This window comes from Cebidichthys violaceus, unplaced genomic scaffold (genome assembly GCF_023349555.1).
Source record: "Cebidichthys violaceus isolate CVI_PGR_0920_01 unplaced genomic scaffold, fCebVio1.0.p SCAF_10, whole genome shotgun sequence".
In the NCBI taxonomy this organism is placed as follows: Eukaryota; Metazoa; Chordata; class Actinopteri; order Perciformes; family Stichaeidae; genus Cebidichthys; species Cebidichthys violaceus.
The window spans coordinates 9,482,529-9,498,502 of record NW_027176263.1 but is presented as its reverse complement, the minus strand read 5'-3'; the positions used below and the strand labels follow the sequence as shown (position 1 = coordinate 9,498,502).

General features: G+C 42.4%; 1 protein-coding gene across 1 annotated transcript in view; it reads right to left on the bottom strand.

Moving 5' to 3' along the window:
- The window catches only part of micu1 (mitochondrial calcium uptake 1), a 29,505-nt gene extending 14,194 nt beyond the window's left edge, over window positions 1-15,311 (bottom strand). Inside the window, exons 1-5 of the mRNA XM_068724864.1 lie at window positions 15,183-15,311; window positions 11,736-11,900; window positions 10,654-10,846; window positions 8,626-8,788; window positions 6,159-6,202 (exon numbers count right to left, since the gene is read on the bottom strand). Of these exons, the coding sequence (XP_068580965.1) occupies window positions 6,159-6,202; window positions 8,626-8,788; window positions 10,654-10,846; window positions 11,736-11,899 (564 nt within the window). The 5' untranslated portion in view covers window position 11,900; window positions 15,183-15,311. The remainder of the gene's footprint in view (window positions 1-6,158; window positions 6,203-8,625; window positions 8,789-10,653; window positions 10,847-11,735; window positions 11,901-15,182) is intronic.
- Between the last annotated feature and the right edge of the window lie 663 nt (window positions 15,312-15,974).

Here is a 15,974-nt window from a genome sequence, read left to right as displayed (position 1 = left end):
ACTACATTATTCTATACTACTTCCTACTCTGCAACAAACGACAAAACACACAGAACCAAAATTCATCCTTGACCGTCGTTCGTGATGATATACCTCGGGACCAAAACACCGCAGTGTGTAGGTGGGCAGGCGGGTGTGTGGGTGGAGAAAATACTGATGAATTAGCTTTCCACCTCTAGTCCCAGGAGCCACTGCAGAGCAGGTGTACTGTTAATAACTCGTAATTATTCTGGGAACACCATCAGAATAATGCACCCTGATGTGGAACGCTCAATAAACAGATTTCAGTCACTGAGGAGTGGCAGCTGAATCACGAGGGTAGAGGGGGAACCACATTAGCTGACCATGAGTACAGACAACCCAACCTCTATTACTGTAGATTAGGGGAGCAGAAAGGGAGAGAGAAAGACTGTGTGCGTGTGCGTGTGTGTGCGTGTGTGTGTGTGTGTGTGTGTGTGTGTGTGTGTGTGTGTGTGTGTGTGTGTGTGTGTGTGTGTTAGCCTTTAGAGGGACGAACATTGACAGAGAGGGCAAAGAAAGCATGTGAGAATAGAAGACAGTGTGAAAAGATGCAGAAATAGAGCGGCGGCGGTCCAAACAGCGGCCCCTGGGAGCTTCCTGTGAAATCAGAAAGAGTGAACATGACAACAGTTGGTGTGACAAAAGGTTTGTTTCCCTCGGAGCAGACCCCCCCCACCCCACACTCCCTCGGAGTGACAGGTGTCCGCTCTCGGTCACAGCTGGTCACACGGCAGACGCCGTGGCTTTAGAGGCCACAGCATGTAGGAACACTTTGGATACATTTCAGATCGCCTGCCTTCAGTGACTCTAAACCATGCTCTACAGAAAATCATGCAGCACTGACATCCGGACAATCCAGAGGATGGATTTGTGAGGGCCATCAAGCACATCAATACAGCCTCCACGTTTAGCTAACAAGAGCCATTTCCTGGGTTTCCCAATAACAACCCCGTGAGGCCACCATGCGCAGAGACGGGGCGCCACCACCAGCTACTTTCTCTGTGAGGCACAGGCAATAGAGCAGTGCATGCTGGGAAAAAGGCTAGAGTGCCAAAGCGTGTGAAAAGCTAGAGCCGATATTTCGTAGAAAGGATGAAGGAGAAAAGGTGTGTTTATAAAGCAAGACAGAGGGAGTGCAGGGGAACAGCACTGCTATGATTGGGCATTGACCAATACAGGTTCCTAATGAATGACTCTTCGCATCTCAGCTTTGCAAGACTTGATGTTCCTCTTTGAATTTGACTATAAATGTATGTGAACTTTAGTTTGGGGCACTGGCTAAGGTGTAAATTATGCAGCAGCGCTGCAGTATTTAATAATCCCTGTAGAGGCAATGTATAAAGTCTTTACTTTCAATAATTCAGCAGGGAAGGCATGGCACGCAGCTGCCTCCAACAAGCTGTACAAAGGGCACCATCTAATAACAATACAGGGTTGGAGTTTGCATACAAGTGTGCACACAATGGGGTGTGCCTAGTTCTGTTTCTGACGCTCCCCGTCACTACAAGGAGCTCAGGTTGTAACCTGCCCTTTGCTGCACTTTCCTTATCCTCGTGTCACTCTGACTGACAGACGCATTCAGACCTGCTCAAAGGCCAAATCATTTAGCAGATAAAGCTTATAGGTCAAGGCTCAATTATTTAATCTAAATGTGTATATCAGAAGCATTTGAATCACAAAAAGGTTTCTCCAGCGTACTTTGGTGAAACATTTTAAAGCATTTCTGGAAACTAGTAGCAAGTAAATGCTCAAATGAACTCATACACATTTATGTAAGGGATATAAGCGGTTTAAGTGTCCGGGTATATGAAATTAACAGATAAGGCAGAGTGGTGTTTCCTCATCCTAATCTGTTATTTTCCATATAAGGACATCGGAGTGTGTTATTGCGCTTATACCATGGCCACTTCCCACAGGCAATAAGAGGAGCTGTACTCATTCATCAACCGTCTTTAAATGTTGTTTTAAAAACGGCTGACACTGAAACAGACCTAACTCCTGGTTATCAACATACGTAATGTGAGGTTATCGGCGGTTTAATGGTATTTTTTGCACTGTGGTTAAACTGTTGACCAGTCAATCAGAAACAATTCTTTCCACTGCCATGATATAATCAGCCTTATCATATGAGAAAATACAGTGGTGGTGCTAAATTCTACTTCCGTCCTTCCTCCATCAAGCTGTGTTCAACACCTACAGCACGTATACCGTGTGAGAGAAAAGCTTGATGTAAATTCAACATTTTATTAGCAGTCTACTGATTTCTTGTCAGAAATGATTCACGGAAAAACGCACAGCTTGGCTGCCGTCCTGTACACGGTGGTCACAGACGTAACGAGGCTGTGACTCCGGTTTCACACTTGCTGAAGCTGAGATGTGGGAAATACAGAAAAGCTACTACTGTTGACCAGCCAATTGAGCTGTTCCCCTGGACTAACAACACTGAAAAGCTATGCCCTCCATATTACTACAGAGGAGTGATAGAGTGAATAATACAAAGATAGAAAACTATTCAGAGACAGAAGAGGAGGGAGTAGGTAGAGAATACAAAGTGCAGTTTTTCATTCAGGTGCACACATGCTGCTCGGCACACATCCCCATACCTGCCAGAAGTCCTGCAGAGAGGGAGGGGTAGAACGGGAAGGCGATGAGGAGAGAGGGAGGGGGACAGAAGAGCAGAGGAGGGATGAGGGGGTTTGTGGGTGGAGAATGGGGAATCAGTAGATGGAATGATTGGGGGGGGGGGGGGGACAGCGAAAAAGTAGGGATTTTGGGAGAAGGGGAGTTTGAGGATGATGGTTATTCACAAAGAAGGGAAGAGAGAGAAAAATGGAGGGATTACTCGTTATGTGAATGAGAGAGGGTGGCTGATAAGAGCACGAGAGAATAATCAACAGTTCACAATGGCAACGTCAGGTCACATCAACGTAAGGTTGCGGCAGCAGAAAGCATGCCCACATGATTAGGGGAGCAGAAGACAACGCAGAGAGGGAGGAAGGTGTCATAAAACAATTGGTTGAGACAACAATGACATTTCACGACTTCTCAAATAACTGTGTTTTCATGGACAGGAACATAAAAAAAATAAAACAAACATGGTGGGTCAATGCGAACAACAGTCGTGAAACAACTCTATCGGGCATGTTATGTTTACATACAGACTGAACCTGGACAAATAAGTGTCAGCGAGGGAGAAGTGAGAGGATTATAACACGGACACTGTTAAACACTCTTCCACTCAGCTGTAGCCACACTGTATGCATGCGACACATCTCTCAGTTGGATCGGCTATTTTTAAATAAAACTATGGGGAGTTTGACGCAGAGGTCTTTTAAAAGAGCTCTCATGTTACAATACGGCACACCTCTCTGCTATAGACCTATAGCCTTCACTGCTGTTTACCACCCAACCCCCAGATGAAATGTTCCCCTTGTACTTCACCACGCCCTCCATCAGCTCCATGATTTACACACTACATATATATTGCGCCACATACTTGCCGTGGCCATTTCATCTAGATTTAATTCTATGCAGGTTTAAGTTTCATGGCAGGAAACCGTAATAGTTTATTCCTCCCCTAACTAGCTAGGGGGGGCCCTTTAAGCCAATGAGGAGGAGGCACGCGGCTCTGGGCAGTGGAGCTCTTGGGTCGCTCTTGCCTTGGCAGGGAAATCTCATGGGACAATACAAGCTAAATACAGTATCAGAGAAAGGCATGTGTCCAGAGATTTGCCAGGCAAATAGAGGAGGCCCGGAGATAGGGAGGACATTTACATAAGCAGAAAAGGGCCATTTTGATTTCAGGACACCACTGAGTTTCACATTTACTTTTGAATAATGAATAGTTCAAGCTCTTAGGTTAATCTGCTTTTGAAATATGGGTGCGTCAAAGTTTTGGGGACTTTCTCTAAACATGAGGCGTAGTAGAATCCTACCGAGTTACAGAAGGAAGCAAAAGGAGGAAGTTGTGACAAAGAGTTCTGTCTTTAGCCTTACTGACTCGCTGCGGTTCATCCGACTACAATATGGAAATGAGGTACAGACTTTATACTCATCATCATACCAGCCTGAGGGCTGATGGATTTTCTAATGAGGTTAGAAAGTACAATCATCACACTGCAGATTAGCTAACGCTGAACGAATGGGGATGGTTGGCTACTGGGTGTGAGGGATGCACCTCAGGATCAGTCAGAGGGCAGTAATGGTCACAAATCAATATCAAGGAAAGCAGTCATGAAAGTAATGATGTCTGATGATTTATATTGATGGCCTCTATTTTCCTGACTGAACAGAGAGACGCTAGCATTTAGAGAACGGGGGGGGGGGGGGGGGGGGGGGGCTGTCCAAAGTTCATCTGCTGTTATTGTCTTTAAATGGGTCATTATGCACTGGACAGACCTACTCTGTACATGTCCCTCTTAATGACTAAGTGTGGAGCTGATCCGTTAAAGAGCCAGGCTTCTCTGAGCCAGGCTTAACCAACTGAAGGCAGATAAGATCCAGGTGTAGGATGAAAACAATATACTTCATCATTACCCTACCCTGTAATTCCCTTTCTGAACTTTAAAGAGCTCAAGCAACATTTGGAAGGCAAGATATTCACCTAATCTGCTCTAGTCACAATTAATGTGACTGGAAAATACCATGAGGTGACGGTTGAGAAGGAGACAGCAAAGCAGGAGTGAAAGCAAAGACATGAAAAAAGAAAAACATAGTATAAAGGGTATGGTCTGTGAAAAACAACATCCTTTAACTTCAATTTAGAGGGAAGGGACACCACATTTTCAAAACGGATGTTTTGTATCATTCACATGTTTTCTCCTGTAAAACTTGTACCTGCAATAGACATCTCAGCTTGTGCACAAAATAAACAGAAATGCATCCAACAAACAACAAAGTGGACCCAGAAATGCCGGCTTACATTATAATAGTTGTTTTTCTTAAGGTATCATTTGGATATTTTTTTATGAATTTCTGCACTCTTTGCTGACAGAATTTGCTCCACTATCTCTTTGCATATGTCATCTTTTACGATGATGTAATCCCCCTGAGCCCTCATGAGTCGTAGTTTATTTCTATGACATTGAGTAAACACCACAATATTTACAGTTTTCTTCAATGTCATTTCAGCCTAAAGCATGAATGAATGTGGTTGTTTGACTTATATTGCATTTCATAGATTTATTCTACAGATATTATTCAGTTCAGCAAACGACACATTCAAATTAAACTAAAGCAGATGCTGCATAATATTTGATCAACAACTTTAGAGGTACACACAGAAAGTCATGCACACTTATAAATCAGTTAACATGGATTATTCTTTGGATCTTTGACTTTTATTTTAAATTAACTTCAGTAAGTTTCCTCACTACTGCAATGAATTAAGGCCACACTTTGGAAAACCTCACTTATAATTCCTTCTCTGTTTATGCATATTTAAAATCCAAGCCATGGACTGATAAAACCCTCAGTGTATTCTGGGGATTATGAGGCCTAATTATTAAGAGCAGACGTCGCTGGAAATTAGGATCAACATTTAAGAGTTAAGGGACAAATTTCTGACAAAACTCTGAAAAGATAACTTAATAATAAAAAAAAGGATATATTGACTTTAACATTATTATTGAATGTTGTACTTTTACATGGAACTACTTTTTACTACAAAAGTCTGTATGTAAACTGTGGAAGAGTAATTAATAACTGGAATATTGTTTCTGCAAAGTTCAGTGCAGTTTCAGTGCTTTAAGGCGCAAAACAAATTTCTAATTCCCTTCGTTGTATTGGGTTGGTGGCAGAGAAAAATATCTCAAAACTTCAGCACATAAAACTGAAATTATCTTCATGCCGGGAAAGTGAGAAAAAAAATCAGTTTTCTGTATTTTGCATGAATGGATTTCCTAAGCAATTATTGACATTGCCCATTGTGGGAAATAAACCCCTCTGGTAGACTGGGAAAAGAAACCAGCTGTAATAATATGTTATTAGCACAGCTATGAAATGCAATACTCGTTGAGTTTACAGTATATTTATGAAATCCAACAAGTTACTTTAAACTGAATTCATGAATTAGGGCTGAAATGTTTTTGAGACATAATTCCCTGTTGCTGATGATTGACCCTCTCCCCACTTCTTACCTTTCCATCATATCGCTTCACAACGAACTGATCCAGGCCTAGATCTAATAAAAAAAGGAGAATACAAATGTTCAGATTAGACAAATAGACGACACAAATATGTACAACAACCCCGATGTGAGGCAGAGCAGTTACACAGCAGGAGCATCAGGATTTATGCCTCGCATGAAGCAGAGCAAATGTATTTACATGCTGTCAGTACCGAACATTTCGTAATCACTGACATGACTCGAGATTAATAATAGTCATTAACAACCCATTTCCATTAAGCTAATTCTTTCAAACAAACAATCATCAGCATTCAGCTTCCGACTCTTCTGATCATCAGTTAGAACAAAGTTCTCTTCCAGCGTACCAAGAACAACAGTGTGTTCATGTATATTTATATACATAAATGCTTCAAATCTCAAGGTGTTTTGGTTCATTGCTAACTCATTGAATAATGACTTCAATGAAACACACATATGGATCAGTTAATAAATAAGTAGTCTTATTTTGTTCTATGCAGAAGGCACCAATTCATTCTGTGGCTGAATATAATTCCGCTCCCTGCAAGAATGACTTGAAATGTGATTTTCTCTTAATCAAATATACTTCAAACATTAGTTGAGCGTGAAAAAGGAAACCCTACCTCCAAATTAATGTAATTCAAACTAAAAAAGTTGAGGTGATAAATGTCTAAGCTCCCGTGTGAGGCAGCAGTTCTAATCTGTTAAATGAAGCATGCAGTATTAAAACATTATATCAAGTATTCAAGGAGTCACACGGGCTCTTGTTATCACACCGAAAGACTAGTAGCACAGTGACCTGCTGAAACAAGTCTCTGCAAATCAGATTTACTGTGAGGGCAACGGTTACAGTATAATCTCATTCAACTGAACTTCGCTTCATCAGCATTACAGAAAACCTCATCACCTTAAGACCTCTGACAATAGCCTATCACCTTCCCCATGCCGAGTCAATACTCCTTTAACTTCAGGTCATTTAACGCGATCAATACATTTATCAAATGAGGGGCAGGATCACTAAGCTTAGGGACACACTTCTAGACCAAATGCAAACAAGGTCCGTCAAAAGCACTTAAAAAGGCCGCTTTGTTTTGCTCAAATTACAACTGGTCTTCCCAGCATTCCTCACTATTTCACAATCTATTCTGCTAAGGGCAGAGGGAACAACCTAGTCATAAAATTCAAATTGCAAGTTGTTAAGGACCCCTTATGTGTACCTTGCCCTTATACACATACTATATATTTACAGGCCCTGTCCACACAGACAGTTCTATCTTATAAGTAGTTTTTGTTTTTAATCAGGTTCATGGTTTATTCATCATCTAAGGGCCAGGAAATCTGCAGAACATTAAAAACAACAAAAGCAGACTAATCAGCATCTTAGATGTAATCATTATTTTCTTTTTAATTGACCAGGGAGCCTGTTGGTTAACTTCACTTGAAGTGGCTGCCTTTGAAGTAAACTACAGCTTCTAATGGATTTTTCATTGGCTTTGCTGAACCTTCTCTTACCCAACAGAGATGGGCTCATCATTACTTAAATTCCAGCTCGGAAGCAGGATAAATAAAGGAAGAGCTGGGGAATCATAACGTGAGGAGGCAAGCTACTGGGTCTAAGAATGGAAGGCAAATGGGGTCCGAGCTAGGCCAAGTCTGGAGCATTGGTTAACATATGAAGCGCTGAGGTGAGCAGGAATGGCAGAGCGGACGTGACAGGCTCGGCTAAGTCCTTATTAAGCGCTAACTGCAGGCTTGCCTCCGTTACTGTGGATGAATGTGCAGGATTTAATGGTCCTTAATCACGCTGTACATTCAACCACAAGTCTGAGATGGAGCATAATATACTCCCATGTCATGTAAATCTAAATTAATTTCAGCGTTGAATAACCAGATATAGACACTTAAAGACAAGTGCTGAAACATATCTATGAAAAATTAAGCTCCCCGCCTTGCCAACCCTCCCATGGCTTCAGATCACATATCTCTCTCTGGCTCCGTGTGTCACGCCTGAGACCTGCTCTGGTCTGAACCTGTTAATTGAAACACCAACTGCTGTGTCGCGAGTCCCTCAACTCAGCGTGATCAGACAGCCCTGTCACTCCCCGCCCCCTCCCCTGCCTCCTTTCATATTTGTGAACACAGTCAGCGGGGTAGTTATAGCATGAACTTGTCATTAGTCTGGAACTGCCAAGCGTGTGCTAAGTGTCCCTATAGCTGGATGGAGCATGGGGGGGGGGGGGATCTCAGCAAGGTTGCCAGGATATATTTGGGGTCAAGAACCTGGATGAGAGGGAGAACCAGACTGAACATTAACTTACCTTACAGAACCAGACTACAGGAATGAATAAAAACGTGTGAGGTGTGAAAATCCTTGAAAATAACCGCAGCGTGCCGGTGGAAGCAAAGCAGTCACTGATGAAGACGAAGGAAAGGTTATGAAAGAAGGAGAGGAGACTCACTCTCAGGCTGCTTCTCGTTCGGCGTGATGGAGCGTATGAAGTCCTGGGGCGTCATGTAAACCTCAGCGTCTCCATGCTCGCCGATGACTTTCAGCGTGGCGAAGTAGCGAAAAATCTTGTCTGGGGTGGAGTAGGCTCTTATCCGGTTCTCATACTCCATCACCTGCCAACCAGACAGGAGCCACAATTAATGACACTGAACTTTAGGTTCACATTAGGTGCACATTAGGCACGAGCACCTAAGCCTCTACCAAATCAAAGACCGCAACAATATTCCAATCCTGTGTGGAGTAAGCTAAATGGTCCGAAGTAAAGCTAACAGAGTGTGAAGGAGAGACCAGAATAAAGAAGCAGGTGGCGGCAGGAAAACAAGATGAGAGTCCTGATGGGGAAGTATGTTAACCTCCTGAGTCCTGATTCAACTATCACATAATCAAAACAGGAAATAGTTCTATCAGCATCAGTCGGAGTGACTGCAGATCTAACACAGCCACACAAAGCGGTGCCCAGCGCACATAAGGCCAACAGCATGGCATCACCGACATACCGATGTCCGACGTTTCGGAAAATACAAAAAACGAATTTATTCAGCTCTGTTACGAGCCAAAGGCAATGTTTGCCTTTTGCTTTTCAGCAGAAAGTTTCAAAACAGATGCAGCATAACAGGGAGACTGACTGTCTGTGTGGATTTACATGGCTGAGCTCAGCTCCCAAACAGACAGACTGTTATTTCACATGACATTGAATGATTGTGTTGAGTAGACAAACTCTCTGTGGAAAAAGTAAAATACATTTTACAGCTTCAATTTGATAACAGAAAGAGAGAGAGAGAGAGAGATGCACAGACTTTGATCAAACTAAATTCTCTGTAGCGATGATTGCATGCTTCCGTGTTGGTTCCCGCTCTTTCGCAGACCTTATTGGTCTAGAGGGAAATCACAGACAGACATCAGTGTATGGATGAGAGGTAATAGGACAGTCGTGTTGAAATGCCGGGGAGCCTGGGACACGCCGTCATCTCTCGCTGGATCTCATCTCTTCAGATTTACAGGCTACTGATCTCTGAATCACCCTCACTGATGGAGACCCGAGCTCCTTCTTTTTTCAGCGTTCAGCAATTTATGCCCTCACTTTCCATTACGAAAATTGCACATTTACAACCAGGCGAGTCACACCAGTCATGTATTTTTTGTTTCCTCAGGTTGTCAAAGATTGTTGCGCAATATCTGAGACAAGCACGGCGAATCACTTTAAAAGCGAGAAGGTAAAAGCTCTGAATTTCAAAACACACATTAGAATAACTACCTCTTGCTGCATTATTTTGCATTTGAGCATTATTCAGACAGTCCCCTTTGAAATAAAAGTAAAGACGAAACATATGGAAGGACCAAAATCTCAAAAATGTTCTAAAGACACGAGGAAGTACTTCCCACCACACACTGTACAACTCCAGCAACATTTGAGGGCACTCTCAGTCTGAAGCACTGAAGCACATGCTCGGACATTTACCCACAGAATTGAGTGAGTGAGCTGGCACAAACAACCTATCTTTACCAACACACTGAGTCCTGCGATGCTGTGATTCACTAAAACGGTTTGCTCCCTAGAAGCCTGTATGCTTTCGGCAGACTGAGGCAATTTTTTTACATACATCCATAAGTCGGATGTACAATTGCATCACATTTCCTTTGAACGTTCTTCCTCTTTCCTTCTCCCTACTCCTCCAACGACAGAGCTGCAGACTGTGTTTATTCGGCATCGTATCAAAGAGCCTTTATTCTTCTTCTGTTTGTCATTTGTCATCTGCTGCCTAATTAACAACAATAAAATCTTACGGGTGGTGCCTTCCTGTTGTTTACGACGGCAGCACCATATGCTGATTACCTTTGTATGTCTCCGTAAAATATTCTGCCAAAAATATATACTGGCGTTTGCATATTGGACATTGATTGGGGAGGGCTTTCAAAACACCATTCTAGAGGTGAATTAAATACTGGACTTACTGAATGTTTATTGTTTATTGATTACCTTGCGGTCACGGAATCCGGAGCGCGGCTTCTTTTTTTTCCCCTCGCCGCCTTCACTTCCTTCTTCGTCTCCACTGCTGGCCTCCACCGATTTCTCTGCCTCTGTCTCAGAGGCGGCATCCCTCACAAAATCAGCCCCCTCTCCGCCTGGCTGCTCAGAGTGTCGGACGGAAGACCCGGCCTCTGCATATGCTCTAGTTAAAATATAATAAATTAAAAAAAAAGATTTGAAACATACGAGAGACATTTCTATAGAATTTACAAAGAAGTATTGCACTTTCTTTTTTTTGTGTTTTGCTCTGGTACCAAGTAGAATCCAGGAAGTGTGTAGTGACTATGTACTATATCTATGATGCTTAACAGTTAAGACAGAGAGAGGGAACGATGACTAAGCGTTCTGCGCTGTGTTTTGCTTGCAGAGGGGTCTACCGAGGCAAACTCCCACTTGACCATTTTTCCGACTAAATTGAATATTGGAATAATAATAATAATAATGAATAGCTGAGTCTGTCAGGGGTAGGCTGAATAATTCAGTTTAACGAGACACAAGGAGAATGAAGCCCGGGGTGAAGGCCTGGAACAGTCTCATCCCGTCAGACACGAACGCCCTGAGGCTCCATCCATCACTCTGCCTCCTGCAGCACAGTCATTCTGTCCCCGTAGAGCTCTCACGTCAACACCCTTTCCACTGTTTTGCCTTAACTAAACACCAGCCTCCTTTGTAATGGATAACCATAAAAAAAATTAAAAAAAACTGTGACACAAAAAGAATGCAGGTAAGCAGCTTTATGGGTTGGTTTCCCTTACAGTTGTGTAATGCTGGGGAATCAAATTTGGCATGTGCTCAAAAGTCAAACCGACGTCAAATACTGCACCGCAAACAAGTCCCAGTTATACGACATTGTTGCAAACGAGTTGGTGAACAAGTTTGTATGATAACAAAAGATAAAAGACAAACTGCCCCGAATTGCCCCTTGATGAACAAATTAAGTATTTTTAAACTGAATTGAATCGAAGTATCAGAAGGCCATTTTCTCAGTACAACAAAGAAGCACACAGGTGTATTACTGGGCCCAGACTTACCTTTGGCAGAGCAGCCCAGCAGTAGCAGACACGCCGGTTACCCCAGCCAGGGCTGCCAGCATCAGCCTCCTCCGGCCAGAGCCTCGCACTGCCCCGCTGTGGTAGCGCCGGGACAACTGCGCTAGCCCCAGAGAAACGGCGGACAACGCCCGCAAGCGGAACATTCTGCAGAGAAAAGAACAACGGGCGCGGTGAAACAGCTGACACTCTTAACGGGGCCTCCACAGGACTGTGCTGCTCAAAAGTTAACTCTACAAGTTTGTTTTAGGTCATTTTGTCTTGCATGTCATGGCAGAAAAAAAAGTAATGATAAATGGCAAATAGGTGGATAAAGCTGTTTCAAACCACACAACTGAATATCACATAGAAGCGCTGACACCGCCTTTCCGTCCTTCTGCAGTCATAAGCCACTGAAGTCGTAGTTAAGGATTTGGAGAATTTGACTAAAAAACTAATTAACACTCATCTCAGGAGGCAAAGCTTAGAACAATAGCAGAGCACTCATGGGATCCGTCTTCACACAGCGCTGCAGGCTCAAACTTTACCTTCAAAAGTCAATGCATTAATGTCCTGGAATCCTCACACACAGCTAAGCTCCAGAACTCCATTTTCAACTTGGACTGTTGCTTCATTCAGCTATGTCACGGAAAGATGATTAACAATTAAGCCAAGGGGCCACTGATGTGTATCTGTAGCTCCCCTGTGTGTACCAAGGATGGGACAGGCGAGTTCATTCCACTGAGGCCTGCAGCTGCCACGTGTCGATATCCTATTAACTATTGAGACATCGATTGTCAAACGGAGTCAGTAAAAAGACAGAAGAAGGCATGGCATAATGCCCATTACTATTGGGACTGAGGGGAACAGCAAGCATGCATGCACAGCAATCCATGAGGCCGGAGACAGACGCGTAACGACTGGTGCCAAAGATATTATTGACATCAGTGAGACGAAAAACCTGTTCAGTGAAACAGAACCGCTTGAATGAAAGTCGATGGCACAGAAAAATCTTTAAGCACTTGTGTTGTGTTTCTGAACATGCCTATTTGCTGAAAAAGGCGATACACTTTCAATTTTGGATGATCTCGAGCTCTAGCTCCCATGTGGTTTGAATGCACTCATTGGAAGTCTCTTTGGACAAAAGCATCCACCAAATGAGCGTGTCTTATAATGTAATGAAGTGCCAAAAACCATGAACAATTAGCCATATCTGTAAATAACAAAGCGAAGTGATGAATTGAGGCAATTATTTCTGAATCATTTCTGAAATGTCGACTTGGGAGAATTCATTGATGCCCATATTAGATCTGCTCCAAATCCATTTAGAGGTTTTATGTTCAACTGGAACGGTTTTTCATCCCCGCCACAGATATGTACGGTACACACATATATCAGACAAGCCTAAATACACAAGAGACAAAGGGACAAAACCACAAAAAAACTGTTATTTTTCTTGGTCTGTTTGACTCCAAGCTGCCAGCTGAGGACCGCCCATTTAGGCTCGTATAATTGTTGTCTTCCTGGGTCTTTGAAATATGTCAGCTGAGCTTAAATTCATTATTTTCAAAGTGAAAGTTACCCATGATCTGTGAAATCCCCAACTGGGGGCCTGGCGCTTGTAAAGAAAATAGATTTCTTACAGCTGAGATACACCAATGCTCTCTTTTTTTCTCATTAGCCTGGCAGAACTTTTTGAAGAAGGGGACACTGGGAATGTGAGCCGTACTACAGCTACAACTCCTGTATCTCACAGAGCACTGAAGGGGACTGTGTTAATAAAATATGGCAACCTACTACCTTTGGTGGAGAAATCTCTTTTGAAGACCTTACATTCAAAAACTTGCAAATGCAGAAACACACACTGCAATGTACAATTGTTTAGGGAGATTCAGGGACTACAATAGTGTGTAGTAATGTAGTTGTCAGGGTCTCTTGAGAGATAGATTGCTTTAGTCATTGTTATCAAGATATTGCCCAAAATTGATCAAATCACTTAACACTTTAAATATTAACTTCAACATCAAACCCCAGCAAAGTATTTATTCTTTTATTCTATTTAACCGGGCAAGTTATTAAAAACACATTTTTATTTACAATGAATGCCTGGCTATAGTTTACATCCAATGTTGCCTAGCTGTTAGAATAAAGCCGGTCTCACAGCTCAATCCAGGATCACAATCAGCCCTTTCAATCTCGTACGCTGGGACCTGAAACTCATCATCAACATTGTCCACCTCCTGACAGTTATGTGTTGAGAGGTCCACAAGAGAAACGTAAGTGTTTATGTTGTGTGAACACTTCTCTGTACTTGGACGATTGCATCCTATAAAAACAAAAAAGGGACAGAAACAGGAAGTGGGCAGTGTCACCTCAACAGCCCGGGGCTCTAAAAAGGATGTCTTATGCCCTCATTTGAAACTAGTGATCCATTCCTCTCCAAGAGGATAAACTTTGGAGTTCCTCAGTTGCTTGGGGATGTTTTCTGCCTCAGAGTGGTAAATAAAAAGAGAAAGAGGAGATTACTGGCAGGACTACAAGGCGCACAGACAAAGAGAAGCATGTCTACCTTCTACCCTTCTAATTTGGACACTTTTAAATTGTAGATTTTTAAGCTTGTGACTTATGACAACTTTCTTACAAGGTAATTCATTAATTTAAGTTGACAAAAGTACCTTTTCATTTATCCACTGTTTGGAATTACTACCGGAAATGTACCAAGTATACTTGACATACAGAAAACAGGTCACACAGGAGGGTGACTCACAAGATAAGTTAGCCATTTCTCACTGTCCAACTGTGATATCAAGTGTTAAGACTGTGTGCACTGCAGGTGAATTGATCAAATAGGTTACAAACAATTTAGCAAATTTGTCTCAAATTGATAATCCAACATGTTTATTGTGCAATGGCCTGAACAGACCTGGCAACTCAGTTTGGTAAATTGCTCCTGTTGACACCAACATTTACCAAAGCACACAGTTAAGTCAGTCAACGGCTAACCGCTAAATAGATAGATATATCATTAACGTGGCAAATACATAAGGGTCATAAACACGATGTCTATGGTGTCAACATGTCAGAGCGGAAACCCGCACCCCCAAAGTTGTTCCCATGAATGACAAGGAGACCCCAATGTTTTGTTTTTAGCCGTAAGTTGACCACGTAGCCATCAGCTTGCAGTAATATAACGTTAGCGTTTAGCTGTCTGCAAACCAGCAAGAACGTTACATGCTTACAACGCCAGTCCTAATTTTGTATCACATGTCAATGATAATGTGTCAGTGCTTAGCTATCGAGTCCAGCTAGTCCAGATAATTGTTCCGTAGGGCAGCTAACGCTAGCTAGCAAGCTAACAGTTACCATTAGCATAATGTCTACTGTTAGCTCGGGGAGATGCTATCTCCTCGGTTACACACAACTTGGCGTAGAAGCGGCACGGTTACTCACGTTAGTGATAACGCAAAACGCCAGTCAGTCCCAAATGATAAAATGTTTTTCTGCGTTTCGTCTTCTCCTCTTGTGTCTGCAGAGATGGAGCGCAGCGTAAACAGCAGTTCCGTGTTAACCAACAACCGTGCTGACAGAGGGGTGGGGCAACATGCACACACCCCGCCCCATGCAGCTGAGACGGGCTCCGTCCCACCACTGCTTGGGGTGCATGCGATTACTGTGTGACTTGCCCAAAATCAAATGTTGAAACCGTATTTTATGAATTAGCTGATTACTTAATATGTCTTACATTTTGGTCATCAACACAAGGCTAAACAGCTACCGATATGAAAATAATTGTTCTCTAAAAACACATTGAACTATATCAATAATCAAATTTGTTATTATTGACTAATTGGCATTGTGTGGTATTTTTTTTTACATTTTACATCACATTTATTTTATTATAAATGAAATAGGATGACTATGAATTAAACTGTTATAGAATATTTAGCATTTGTTTTTAATGAATAAACTTTTTATTTGGTAAGTTTTCATTTATAGAGCTTTGGCAGTTCTATTTCTCATTAAAAAAAAATTCATTTCAAAACTAAATTGAACTGGGACAAAGGGGGTCTTTGATGTCAGTCATGCATGCCTTGAAAGAGCTTCAGTGGAAAAATGTATCAAAATGAAATTACTTGCCTCTTCGCTGTGTGCCACTAATTGTTGCCTTGAATACATATTTGCTGGTCTGAATGCATAATGTGAAAGGAAAAGCTGGGGAGCTGCTGAGTCGACTGGGGATGT